This window comes from Alexandromys fortis, unplaced genomic scaffold (genome assembly GCF_014885135.2).
Source record: "Alexandromys fortis isolate MF-2015 unplaced genomic scaffold, M_Fortis_MF-2015_v1.1 scaffold_36, whole genome shotgun sequence".
Classification (NCBI taxonomy): domain Eukaryota; kingdom Metazoa; phylum Chordata; class Mammalia; order Rodentia; family Cricetidae; genus Alexandromys; species Alexandromys fortis.
In genome coordinates, this window is record NW_026067915.1 from 3408279 (window position 1) to 3422782 (window position 14504).

The window sequence follows — 14504 nt, forward strand, 5'->3', positions numbered from 1 at the left end:
TGCCCAGGCCTGGCTTGAATGATTTAATTATTGCCCAGCTCTGACTTTGTCACATAAGACCTCTGAAAAGGACATCGGGAACTCCCCTTCCTTGTAGATACAATGACGGAGGATGAGAACTTGAATTCTGTTACTATAGCAAATCATCTTTTAATTTTGCCATGTATCACTGAAAGCCTTACAAATTAAAATGGAATCTTGGTCCGCAAAAGTCCTGGTGCACTCCAAAAGCTCTCAGACCGGCTTCAGGATTGCTATGCTCCAGTTTTACTTTGGCCTTTTGCTTGCTGTATGTCCCCAAGTCAGGGACCCTCTTTCTCTGAACCGCGGCTAGACAGGAAACCTCTGTGATCATGAAATGGACAGATGTGTAGCAAGGATAGAGACAAGCCTAAGTTTGTAAGAAATCAGGGATACGCGTTGTGAGACATGCCATTGCTTCTGCAGTATAGAAAGCACAGTTTCTCAACAGAACAAGGGAAGAAAAGCAAGTTTCATTCACCGTGGTCAGAAGCTGCTGTGTGCAGATTGTCTCTGCCTGCCCAGCCCTTCCCCCACACTGCCAGTAGGGTCTGGCCACTCACAGGCTATAGCTGCATCACACAGTGCCTGTGGCAGGGCCTGGACCGTGTCTGTATCAAACGACCATCATGGTATTGACCCATCACCTCTTCAGTCAGTACCCAGGGACATACCCCAGCAAGCTGGCATGCTCAAATCTTTGGTAAGTGACAAGGAAATGCCTTCGTGGAAGCTAAGGCAGTTAGAGAAGCCAGGCAGGTCACCAGGTAATGCTGCCTTCCGTTTGCCTGCATCTCTGCTCCGTGCATATTCAGCAGGCCCCAGTGGATGACCAACTGGGCTTCTGAAATCTCCCTGCATTGATTGGCTCCCTGGGCCCTGGCCCTGATGGGGCTGAGCTACAGCTTTTTTCCTGATGTTCTGGGTGTCTCAGGAGGCTTGCTCATGGGTCTTGCATGCAAGTTGGTTTTGCCGACACACTGGTACTGTTGGAACTGTCTAAAGGAAAAGGTTCTACAGCCTGAGATGGTTTGTTGAGCCACGTTTGGTGCTGGCTAGTCAAGCTATTCAAGGGTGGAAACATTTCTCAGCCTCCGTGGCTTCTTCAACAGTTCTTTCTCAGCACTTTTCTTTCAGTCTGGGTTTCTCAGTGACAGTTCCCTGAACCCCTTGCGTTACAAACATGAGCACTTCCAAGGCAGCCACTGAGCCTCATCTTGGAACAATCTCTTATTGGGTCTGTGGTGTGTTGTGTTGTGCTGTGCCTCAGTACCCACTCCTGTGCTTGGCACACCATTTATACAGTCGGTGGCCTTTCAATGACATGAACGGGTCATGGATCATGCTCTGACCAGCGACCAGAGAGGCTGGACGCAAAGCTACTAGTTCTACAATCGTTGTTTCATGCATATGAGTTATTTTACTTCCTATAAAGGCTATGGATTATTGACAACACTCTACATTGTGACTTCTGTCCAATTCATCTTGCACATGGCTGCCAGATAATAAAATATCCCCATGCCATACTCCAGCAATACATAAACTTAAAGCTGAGTTCATTTTTCATCTTAGCTCTGCCACAGGCATTCCCCACGGCCCTTCCTCCCTCTCCTCTGCCTGTCAGAGGAGAATCGCCCCCTGGAGATCACTTCATGCCAACCATCCCTTTTGCCCGTAATGAGCCTAGCAAGGTCACTGCAGGTGACTGTTCCAGGTAGGAATAGAGTCCTGATTTCCTGGCTACACCCTCTGGCCGCCCGTGCCAGCTTGGAGCAATACAGGTTTGTGTCACCACTGTCCTTTCTTCCTCCTGGGCTAGGCAAGGCCTTTCTTGCTACTCCACTCTCGCTTCTTCAGATCTTCCTTCCCCTTCTTTTTCTGGTGAAAGAACACCCCCCCAGCACACTGTTTAAAACAGGCTTCTCCCAGGAGGAGGTCCAGACTGCTTACATGGGTGCCCAGTTTGCTCCAGCACCCAGAGATGGCATGGACGCTAAATGGTCCTTCCTTCCTTCCTTCCTTCCTTCCATCCTTCCTCCCTTCCCTTCTTCCTTCCTTGATCCCGGCACTCTGAGCAGAGAGAGCCAGCACCGCCCAACCAAGCCCAGCAGTTCCGCTCACCACTTGCCCTCACTATGAAAGGAGCCATTTCAAACACAATGGGCTTCCCTTTGCCCTCCGCAGCAGACTGAAATTCATATACACAACGTTCTGAGCATCTGTGGGAAATAATTCACTGAAGGATATAACTTAAGTTGTGTGTATAGATTTTCCCAATTCTAAAAGTAACATAATCATTATTTTAAAATGTTGGTAAGCTCCCCTCCCCTGCTTTTCATACAATACTGGAGATTGAATCTTGGGCCTCATGCATGCAAGGCATTCATTCTCTCCCTGAGCTACAGCACCCCCCGCTACCCCAAGGGGAAAAATTAAGATGCAGAGGAATTTAAAGAAATAAAACCACCCATAATTCGGTTACAAAGAGATCAAGGATCTCTCCCACGCCCTGTCCTCACGCTCCACACATACACACATTTTACCCAGAGAGTCTGCGGAGGCTTCCCACGCCGGGAACCTTCTGCTCTGGGACTCATTTTGGACCATCACCAGCAGAAAATCCTGCCATCCGGGTCTAGCTGCTCTTGGTGTCTGTCAACAGGTTGTCCCCAAGTGCCCCTGAAGTATTTTCTACGGGGCCCAGCTGCTATAATCTCACAAGATGACCTGGGAAGTAGGGGCCTGAACCCTCTCTGACACTGTGGGCAAAAGGCTCCACCAAATGTCATCCCCTACGAGGAGTCTCAGTGTGAGTGGTCTCGGCGTGGCTCTGCCGGTAGAGGAAGGCTAAGGCTGGTGTGGTAGCATGCGTGTTTATCCGCATGGGAAGCAGTGTGAGCCGTGAGGGTCTCTTCATCTTCTGATGCCACATTTGCCCAGTGGCTCAACAAATGACGTGTGGCACTCTGCTTAATGTTCATCTCCCTGGGGAAGCCTCTCCCTATCCGCACAGTGAATGTGTGATCGTCTTGTGCCTTTCCTTTAAGGCCCTGATGTTTACAGTGATTGGAGGATGGGGACCCGATGCATCCAGAGGCTGCCCCGCTGAGTGGGCCCTGCTACCTGAAGCAGGCATCAGAGAGAGTCTCAGGGTCAGCACTGTGTGGAGGGCGGGGCAGTTGCTGGGGCAAAGGGGCCCCACTGCAGAGCCACTTTGGACATCCAGCGCTCCATAGGCTTGTGTGTTTATCATGCTGGCTTTTTAGGAATGCAAGGAAAGTGTGGGGCTGTGCAAGTTTTCCTGATTTACAGAGCCAATGCCGGGGTGCTGGCACCATTGGAGCCAACAGCTTTGAGCGGGCCAGACTGTCACCGCCCATTCTTCCATAGCCACGTTGGGGGAGGAGCTGATGAAGAGGAGGATCAATGGGTGTTGGGAAGGCAGGGCCTTCAGGGGGCCTTGCTGGTTCAGTCATGGAGTGCTGGCCACAGCCCAGACCTGGTTTTATGTCTCCAAAAATGACTGGCACCCATCTCCCATAGTCCAAATTCCCCAAAAGTGGTGCCTGCTTTGCAAGAGGAATACATTGTTTAAAAAAAAAAAAGACCCCCAAAGCCAGGGCCAGCCAGTGTTTCCACTGTCGCAGAACAGAGAGAGGCTGCAATGGTGACTGTCTTGGTCAGGTCACTATTGCTGTGATGAAACACCATGACCTGAGCAACTTGGGGAGGAAAGGGTTTATTCATCTCACACTTCCACATCACAGTTCAGCATCCAAGGAAGTCAGGATAGGAACTCACACGGGGCAGGAATCTGGAGGCTGATGTTGATGCAGAGGCCATGGAGCGGTGCTGCTTACTGGCTTGCTCTCCGTGACTTGCTCAGCCTGCTTTCTGATAGAACCCGGGACCACCAGTCCAGGGCTGTTCCCACAATCAATCCCTTCCATCAATCACTAATTAATAAAATGCCCTACAGGCTTGTCTGCAGCCCAATCTTATGGAGGCATTTTCTCAGTTAAGGCTCCCTCCTCTGATGACTCTAGTTTGTGTCAAGTTGACATAAATCTAGGCAACACAGTGGCCCAGGCAGTCAGTCAGTAAAAGGCATTAATGCAGCATGGTGCCTTCTGTTCCCTGCTCATGAAAACCAAAACTGATGGCCAGGTATCCTGGCAGCCAATCCTTTCTCCCTAGGTCAGTTCTGGATACACCAGTTTGCTTGCCTCTCCCATCCCCATGTAGATATGCTTGGGAGAGCATAGGCAGGAGCTGGGTCTCAGCTACCTCATACCCCCACCACCAGCACCCGCCCGAGGTGTCTTGACTTTTCTCAGCCTCTGTGTACAGCTCTTTCCTGTTGGTTTTCTTCCGAGAACATCTCGGTTTCCCTGCTCCCTGTGTTCTTGAGACCGCCCTCACCATTGTCCTCATTTTTCCTCCTGAGAAGCTGTGCATCAGATCATGTCAAGCAGGCCCTGGGGAGACACTTCAGAAGTGAGCTGAAGCATCTCGGGGGAATAGCAAACAGCAGGGTTGCAGCCAGTCTATGCAGACAGGACCTGGCCGGCACTCTGGTTTCCCATCCCCACCCCCAACACTCAAGCCCTTTCTCAGACCCATGTCCCCACCCCAGGATCGCTGGTGTGCAGTGTGTCACCGTGCCTGGCTACTCCAAGGGCTTTGGCTACCAGACTGGACAAAGCTTCTCTGGAGAGTTTGACCATGCCTGGAATGCTGTGTACCTTGAGGGCCGTTGGCACCTGCTGGACAGTACCTGGGGCAGTGGCCTGGTAGACACCACCACCTCCAAATTCACCTTTCTGTAAGTACGAGGCTCAGCTTGGCCAAGCGCCTGGTCTGTGTGTGGTGTGGTAGGGGGGCACAGGTTGAAGAGGGGACACAAGGGGAAGGGGAGGATGGGCTAGGCAGCCTTGTGTGGCTACAGCCACCTTCCCCCAAATCTGGCCCTGGATCACTTATGAAGAAGTGGAGTTTCTTGTCACCTCACCCATCCACAGCTAGGTCTCTCCTCAGACTCGCCATGGCTCCTTTCACCTAAACCCAGAATCCCATTGGGTTGGCCCCAGGCGGTATGTGAGGAGGAGCAGGGTTAAAGAACCTCACTGCCAGCAGTTAAGTGTTCAGATGCTCTGTCTTCTCCCCACTTCCTGTTCTAGGAAGAGGAAGGAGGAAGAAAGATGTGGTTGGCAGAGAGAAGAGCTTAGGTGGAGTTTAGTCACCCTGGGCCCTCATGATACAGACTGGACCATGATCATTCTTCAAGGCCTGGCCAACCTTGAACTTAACCTAGAGCCAAGCATGATGTTCTTGTGGGTCATAATCTCTCGGCCACTTTGGTCACCTTTGTTCGGGAAACTGGCTGTTCTCTCTGATGTGTGCAAGTGAAACCCTGGCTCTCCCACACCTACCCTACATACCTCTGTTACCCTCAACAGTGACCCCTTAGGCAAAGCAGAGCATCCCCAAGCTCAAGTTGAGTCTCTCTTTCCTTCTCATTCCTCTACTGCACAGCTCCCCAGGCACAGAGACAAGAAGGGTTCAATGGTGGAAGTAGAGGGCTGGCGCCTTGCCTCCCCGCCTCCCTATGCCCACACCCACTGAAGAAGAGTCTCCAGTGTCCCACATTCGGACCACAGGCAGTACCCATTCCATTCTATTGTCAGTAATCCCCCTCCAGTGGTTGGGTCAACTAAATAAAGGTGCCCCAAGGGTCTCCTGTGAGATGTTCAGACACGGGTGGAGGTGGTCAGGCTGACCCCTACACATGGCTCCTAACCAGGTCTTCCTCCACTCCAGCTACAATGAATTCTACTTCCTCACCCACCCCGCCCTGTTCATTGAGGACCATTTCCCAGACAACAAAAACTGGCAACTGCTGAAGCCACCTCAGTCCCTGAGGCAATTTGAGAACAACATGTACCACAAGAGTGAATTCTACAACAAGGGTATGCTGAGTGCCCACCCAGAGACGCCCATGATCCGGACAGGTAAGGAGCGGCAGGTGCACAGGCGGGAGCAATAGTGACCGAAGTCCTCCCACTAGAGTAACCCAAGGAAAGCAGACCACCAAGCTTAGCTGTCTCCTGCGGCTGGCCTGAACTGACTCTTGGCATCCCCTGGCACACCTTGGGGACCATGGCAGGGGGATGTTTGAATACTCGGAAGGTCAGTGAAGGCCAAGACCTGATCCCAGATTTGCAGTCGTGGATCTCAAAGGGCTCTCATGTTTCCCATGACTCCCTGAGGATCCAGAGCCTGGCCCTGCTCTAGACACACAAGGGAACTCAGGAAGGCTGCTCAGCTCACTTCCTCCTTCTCATCTAAGCCCCACCCACTTGTCAGCATCAGCTCTGCCACCAGGGGGCCTCCTTGCATCCCAGATAGAGAGGCCTGAGCTCCTAGAGGCGACTAGGGTGGCCTGAGGGATAATGGCGCTGACGCCACCCTACACTGCAGGGTGACAGAGTAAGGGGTTGGGGCAAGGGGTGCAGCCAGGGGGCAGCAGGGAGCAGGTAGTTCTTGGCCCCTTGAACTTCCCCAGGAGTTTCTTGACCTGGATACAGGACTCCTGTGGTCTCTGGCAAGTAACAGACACGTGGCAGCTCTGGCAGCTGAAGCAACAGCCGCTGGCTGCTCACTTTGGATCTCGTTTCCGGCACCTGAGGCTGCGAGAGGTCTACGTCTCTGTTGTGAGACATTAAACCGTAAGAAAGACTCAAGCAGACCCCGACAGCGCAGTCGTCACATCGCTGGGCTGAGTTTGCCTTTTTGGGAGACATAAAAATGTAAACACCAGATTTCTTAATTTATACTAATCTAAAACTCAATTCCATATTCATGCTACATATTGAAAGAATATTTCTTGGTGGTTGTGAGCTGCCTTAAGAATAGAGATGGGAGAGAAGCAAGAAAGCAAAGCTGGAGAGCAAAAAGGAAGGGAAGGAAGAGACCTCAAGACAGGGGAGGGTCAGTGGGTGCAGGAGGGAAGGAAGAAGCCAGGAGAATAGAGAGGTTCCAGGCATGGCTTCTCCAGGGCCTTTGGGGTCCCTGGCATTTCACCTCCTCTAAGATGCTCAGCACACTTCTACCAAGGCTTCTCTAGGACAGGCACCAAGCTCTTCCCAAAGAACCCAGGCCCAGGCAAAGGCAGAGCATGGAAAAGTGCCCCCAGGATTCATCCTGAACATGATGGGTTCTCTGAAAGAACCCTCCACCATGTCCAGCTCACCTGAGGGCTGGTGCAGGCTCTTCGCAGCCGAGTCTTCAGGGCGAGTTTTTGCCGAGTACAGAGAGGAGGATTAATAGTGACTATGAACCAGACAGCCTCCTCTTTTGCCAGCTTCCCTTTACGGAGGGCTGGAGAAGTTGCTGGGGTAAGGGATGGGTGGCCGACTTCCAGCAGAAGGCCAGGCTCTCGGAGCAGGCACTGTCCTGAGGAGCCAGGGAAGCCCAGATAGAAAAGACCTCATGAGCTGCGAAAGTCAGTAGAAAAACATTGACCAAGATAAAGAAATACAAAAGTACAGGTCGAGGCGGAACTGCCAGTGGGAGGGGATGGGGGCACGAACTTGTGAAAGCCTAGTCCAGAAACACAGCTGTGGCACTCCTATGTGAGAAGCAAGCGTGAGGAGGAGAGAACAGGAAAATACCCCATTAACACTCCCGGGCACAAATCCCCAGGAGTAAAGTGACGCGATCATGTGACGGCTGTTGACGCGGTAAAGAATCACGGGCGGGAGTGCAATATGGAAGTAAGGCTTAAGAATTGCAGGGGCTAGAGAGACAGCTCAGTGTTTAAGAGAGCTTGGTGCTGCTCTGCCAGAGGACCTGAGTGCTGTCCCCAGCGCCTTTATCCAGCTCACGGTCAGGCTCTTGTAACTCCAGCTCCAAGGATCCAGCGCCCTCTTGTGGCCTCCACAGGCAGCCACACACACACGCCACATTCACACAGACATACAAACATACACCGAAAAGTACATCTTAAAAAGGGACAGAGAGTTGGAGGAGATGGTACTCTTTCTGCCCATTGATCTAGCCCCAGTTATCAGCTTTTTCTTTTTTTTAAAATATTTATTTATTATGTTACAATCTTCTGCCTGTGTATATGCCTTCAGGCCAGAAGAGGGCACCAGACCCCATTACAGATGGTTGTGAGCCACCATGTGGTTGCTGGGAATTGAACTCAGGACCTTTGGAAGAGCAGGCAATGCTCTTAACCTCTGAGCCATCTCTCCAGCCCTCCAGCTTTTTCAAAACTATTCACCTAAATGAAGCAGAGGAATGCCGCATTCAGCGACATCACGTTGGTAAAACCGAGCCTGTTAGAAGCATTTACACCACAGACAGGGACACACTCTGTAGGTCATATCCCCTCGCCCTCCAACCCCCTCCCCCCAGATCTAGTTGTCAAGCGTTCGCCAGCACCCTCTGGGCCCATGTCACCTGACACAGACTTCCTCCCCACAGTGAATGGGAAAGCCACGGTCACCATCGAGAGCTGTGCCCCAACCCTGTTCATGTTCATGCTCAACGGTAAGCAGGAACACGGGCTCCTGAGCCTAAAGAAGAACGGGATGAAGCTGGAGGTGTACCCTCCAACCATGGGGACCCACAAGCTACAGATCTTCGCCAAAGGCAACTCTGAAATCTACAGCTCAGTACTGGAGTACACACTCAAGTGCAACTTCGTGGACCTTTCTGGCCGGCTGCCCGCGGAGCTTCACCAGCCCGTGGGCCCCAGTTGGTTCTCGGAGCAGATGGGCATCACGAAGCCCTCCCACCCAGACCCCATCATCCACACCAGTGATGGTCGCTGTTCCGTCAGCTTTGGCGTGGAGGAAGGCATCAGCGTCCTGGCCTCCCTCCATGGAGATGACGGCCCCGTCACCGAGGAGACGCAACTGCGCTACATCTTCCAGCTGAACCGAGAGAAGAGGACAGAGCTGAAAGTCCAGCTTCCCCACGCGGGCAAGTTCGCCCTCAAAATCTTTGTGAAGAAGAGGCAAGAACAAGGCAACTTCGTCTTTGTCTTCAACTACCTTCTGTGCTGCGCCAACACCAAGGTGAACTGGCCTATGTTCCCCGAGAGCTTCGGCAACTGGGGGCAAGGCAATGAGCTATTGGAGCCCCTCTCGGGCGTCCTTCCCGCCAACCGCAACATACCCTTCAAACTAAAGCTGCACGGTATCGCCAAAGTGCTGGTGAAAGGGCAGGACACGTGGCCCCTGACCCTTAACCCCGAGGGATTCTGGGAGGGCAGCTGCAGCACCGCTGGCTGCCAAGAAGTCTACGTCATGGTGCTAGAGAACGCTAACCACAACTTCTACTCCTACATCCTGAAGTACAAAGTGAATGACCAGTGAAGGGCTATATACCCGCACCCTCCCAGGGCCAAGGCCAGCCCTGCTCAGGGAGGGCCCAAGCAGGAGCCTGGGACACCACTGATCTGCATGAAAATACTTCTAGGCCTCTGCCTCAGTCTCCCTGCTCTGCCAAAGGCATTGAGGAATTTGTGCTGCTGAGGGCTTCGACTCAGTGCGATTGTGGATGAGGGGACAGAGGCAAAGGCCCTTTAGAAGAAAAAGGTGCTATGTAAATCCAAGGTATTGTGACATGTACGCCCGCGCCCATGCCTGCTCTTGTGTTAGGACCTTGCTGTAGAGTTGGGTGGGAAAACAGATGTTGCCCGCCCTGGAAGTTTTTCACACAGTGCCTAGAGAATAATGCTTGAGTTTGAGTCTACCAGAGATCAGTCACCCAAGAAACAGTGTTTCTCCACTGCTTCTGGACCCCAGGGAGTGTGGGACCCGCTCGTCTGCCATATTCCTCGTGCCTCTTCATTAGCCACTTCATGCTCTTCAAGAGCTTGCGAGAACGGAGATGTGGAAAAGGAGCTAGCTAACCGTCGGCCAGCTGGAGGCTGTTCTCCCCCAATCCCTGTGAGTCTCTTGGGAGGTGACAAGGGCAGAAAACAGCCTCGTGCACACAGGGATGTCCTGGGTGGGGACCAGAGATGGAGTGGTGTCTTTGGGAGTCCAGCAGCCCACAGGTAAGGGTGAGAGATCCCCGATTCATGTGCCTACCAGAGTTCAGCCCAGAGCCTAGGGATGCCCCCAGCCTGAGCTCAGACCCATCATCAGTTTCCTACAGGAATCTCACACGTCTTCATGACCAGTCAGGAGCCTGGCTGATGACAGTGAACCGAGACCTGAGTCCAGGGCAGGCAGACGAGTCCCAGAGAAACTTCAGCAGAACCAGGAACAGTATATGATAATAGAATTCTGCTGCTTCCAGGACCCTTACAAGCAAAACTAGGCTGAAGGGACCACCACGTGCCCCTGGAGAGAACGTTTGTGCCTGTCTCTGAGAAAGCCCTATCATAGCCATTTTCCCTCTTGTCTTTCTCTGAGCTGACAACTCCTGCCCTGACTTCAGCCTTCTGTTGGGAACAGTTGAGGGCCTCTTGCTTGCTCAGGCCTGTCCTAAAAATCCTCAGCTGCCTAGCTGGCCCTCAGCAGCACCTGAGGCTGGTGTTTCCATGGCAACGGCTGAGGGAAAGGCAGGCTGCAGCAGGCAGCAGGCAGGGAAGGCCTGAGAAAGGCCCCAAGAGGCCACTACAACCCCATCCCGGTGTAGGGATGCACTCCAGCATGGTCCCCACCAAACTTCGGGGTTCTAGATGTCTGCTCCCTCTGCCTGTCTATCTCAGGACCCCCATCCCTCACTTCTAAGAGCCACTCCACATGTCCTCAGGCTCACCTGCAGCCAGAGCCAGCCTGGGATGCTCATAACCTCCTTCTCTACATGGCCCGCATTGGATTCTGGGACTGTAGAGGTTAACATGAAGGACTCAGCCGTAGCTGTCCAGACCTCTGGGTGGGTGTCTGCTGGATGGGGCCTATCTGAAGTTCCAGAACACAAAACTTCAGTTCTTCAGCCCTTTCCCCACAGGTCCCCCACTGCCACCCACCTGGTACCAAGCTGGGTAGCCTCACTTGTGATTAGCATGGCTGCTGGGGGCTGAGCTTCCTTGGGCTTATGCCCTGGGTCCTCGGGCGGTTTTCCCCTGTCAGCATCTCATCACTCCTGGAAAACGCACAAAAGCCAGGGAGGCATTGCCACTCTGCACCACTAGGCACCGCTACAAGGCGGAAACGGTGGCGTTTGCACAGCCTGGAAACGGCCTTTCCTCACCCCTTGTGTTTTATGAGCAGAAAGAAGTGTGCTATATTTTAACAAAATATTAAGTGCTTCTGCGATTCCAGCCACACACTAGACTGCCGCCGCTAGTCCTGCAGAAGATGATACCCATGTTTTTCAAAACAGTATAATTAATCCACTCGGGAGCTCGTAGAGGATGCTACCCCAAAATAAACAGGAGCTGTCCTCAGGATCAGAGACCCAAGCCAGCCTCTCCCCGAGCGCGTGGGTCATCCGCACGCCCCTCCCTCCTCATTTAACCAGGCAGCCCCTTTGTCAAGGCAACTGTAAGAGCACTCAGAAAAACGCCTGCATTTCTTTCCACTGAAGTAAAGATACATGAAACTAAATCCAATCTTCATGAATTTTTACACGCATGCTGCCCAGGCTGGAAATTTGGAGGTTGCGTTTTTGAAGGCTTTTTATTCAAATCCCCCTCTTTGTCTCCGAGTCCACGAGTCCCGGCGACCGATCGAATGGCACGAGCGCCCCCTGGTGGTCAATATGCGAAGTCGACACCGCTGCAAACCCTCAACCGTTAAAAATCACTAGGAGCTTTTCTCATCCCTCGTGGAAATGCCGAGGTCAGCGTTGCCATGCAAACTGTGAGAAGAGCCTGGGGAGACTTCCTGGCTGGCATGGTGAGAAAACACAGAATGTGATGAGAATTAAGAGTGTTTCGCCCAGAAATCTTTTCCTGAGACAGAAACCCTGGACACAAGCCTGCCTGGCCGAGGTCGCTTTGATCACCACACTCATTATGGTGTGCCAATGACAGGATGAAACTGATCACACTCCATCACTGTGCCAGGCAAGCCCCAGGATGGGTGCCAGGGTGCAGAAGGATGGGGCGTGGTGGGGCAAAAGGGTGCAATTAACCTCTTTTCAGTTCGCTTCGGAAGTGCCACCAGCTCAGCTGGACTGCTCTCCGGCTGATTGTGAATATTCTGAGTTCTCCATATGTCTCATTGTCCCACTAGGATGGACTTCTCACAGCCCGCTGAGATTAAAGAGACGTAAATAGATTAAGTGAAGCATGAAGGATTTGAGCTAGACATAAAGAGCCGTTTCCTGTCGTGAAACTGGGGGGGGGGCCACGTTGCCAATAAAGTCTGCGAGATTCTCAAAGGACTTGAAAAGGAGGAAAGTTTCCCCAGTGATCTGGAGTTTTCTTTGCCCGTGGTTGGGTTCTCTCTCCACTAATTCTTGAACTACACTGGTTGACCTGCAGTAAACACGGGGTTAATGGTGTGACCACCTCGCTCACGACTGTCAGATTTCCAAGGCTCTTTATCTGCGCTCTGCCATTTCTTGTCATTTGGAGCAAGCACCTAAAGCTGCAGAGGTGACTAATCCTTCTAACACATGCGCTGGGTTGTGTGGGTCGCTGCCTGTTGACGCTCTCCTCACATTGTTGCTGGGGTTGTTTTTCAATAAAATTTATATTCATTTTTATCCAACAATGTAATTATCGATCCATCCTTATCGCAGCTTTCACGAGGAGGAAAGGGGGGGGGACAAGAAAAAAACACTTTCATGTTCAAAGGATGCTTTTAAAAAAGAAATCAATGTCCCTGCCATTTGAATGCGATGGCGAGATGCAGATGGAATGCTGGGCAAATAGCTCTTGCACATTAAAGAAAACATAATTAGGTCAGCCCCAGCCCTCTGAGGCTCACGTGCCTTTGAAGAATCTGAAGACGGGGTTTCTTTCATTGAATCTTGTTTAACTTGAACATTTTCAAGTCAGTCCAAATTTCTTTTTATAGTGGGAGAAGAAAAAAATGTGCCAAAATTTTGCCTGTCAACCTACTTTTTGGGCTTTGAATATATAATATGTTTCTTGATATTCATATACATACAAGAAACTTTCCAGGTTGCCTAAACTGATTACTCATAAATTAGACATTTAGGAGACTACAGGGGGGAAAAAAATGAAAATCCCGACACCTCTGAGAAACTGCTGTAACCATGGAAACCATTCTCATAGCTGTAGTGTGAAGGGCAAAAAGATTTGTGTTCCCAAATCTGGGCTTATCGCGTCCCTCATTGCAAGACACAAAACGAGATGTGTTACATTTCATCCTTGGGGTGGGGGTCCACAGTGGTCCGTGGTTGAACCAACTCTTTAATGGCATGCTAAGAAGTCAGAACAAATCGTCTTTGGGTCTTCCGATCAGTCGGAGTAACTCTTGAATTATTGGAACAGGCTGGAAGTTCCCACCCAGGGGCGGGAAGAGGTTGACCTCCAGTGTTCCCTTCCAGCCCAGAGACTTTCTGAGGCTGTGTTCCTGGGAACCGATGATGGCAGGCACCAGCCTGAGTTGTCAGTGAAGCAGTATCTGAAGGGCCCTGCTGTGTTAAGAGCCTGCCCCCTAAGCCCTTGGCACACTACGCTGCAGGCTTTTCTCTTTGCTGAGGACAAGGGGATGCACGGGGCCCGGCAGATGGACCACAGGGGAACAGCAGTCCCGACAGATGCTGGTTCTCTGTGATTTGCAAACAAAACTAAAGAAGACTAAGAGCCCCCCTGGACAGTCCTCTCTTGGACATGTCCCTTAGGTGTCTCTTCTACCTTATTCTCAGACCTCAGTTCAGAAAAAAAGTATTCCAAAATCACCCAAATTCCCAAGGAAGATGCATAGTGGTGTCCAGTGATCTGGCCCATCTGGAGGCTCCTTGGGTTTTATTCCATCAGCCTTTGTATCCACTGTGAATGTTCAGGCCCCCACACTCCCTTGGCACAACTGTTTGGTCCTCTGTGTGCCAGGATGAGCCCCGCCTATACCATTACCGTCCACACTGACCTTGAATCTGAACGCTGTTCCCACTGGGTTGTGTTAAGACAGAGTGGGTCCCATGAGAACCTCACTGTCTCTAGAGAAGGCACTGGTGGGCAAGGGAAGTTTTCAAACAAAAATTGAAGTCTGCAAAGCCTACCACCTTGAACGCATTTGATCACACTTGATCCCAGAAACTAAGCTGGGCCAGGCCTGGTTAATACTTGGATGGAAAACAAAGGCCGGCTTTACGGGAGAATCAAGAGAGTGCCCAGTCACCTCCTTCCCATCTGTAGACAGGGTGCCCCGTGCTTCACTCCTGGGACACAGGAAAGATAGCTCCCCTCTCCATAGCCAGAGATGCTGATGAGGGCCCTACTGAGCAGAGAGCATGTACATCAGGCCACACAGCAGGGGCTCACAGATGCCGCCCTGTTGTCCTCCTGACCCAGCGACAAGGCTGACTGTATATTTAGGTGC

General features: G+C 51.8%; 1 protein-coding gene across 1 annotated transcript in view; it reads left to right on the forward strand.

The window, feature by feature from the left end:
- Ky (kyphoscoliosis peptidase) overlaps nucleotides 1-12604 on the forward strand; it is a 36653-nt gene extending 24049 nt beyond the window's left edge. Inside the window, exons 9-11 of the mRNA XM_050139455.1 lie at nucleotides 4658-4846; nucleotides 5842-6032; nucleotides 8512-12604. Of these exons, the coding sequence (XP_049995412.1) occupies nucleotides 4658-4846; nucleotides 5842-6032; nucleotides 8512-9407 (1276 nt within the window). The 3' untranslated portion in view covers nucleotides 9408-12604. The remainder of the gene's footprint in view (nucleotides 1-4657; nucleotides 4847-5841; nucleotides 6033-8511) is intronic.
- Nucleotides 12605-14504: the final 1900 nt, after the last annotated feature.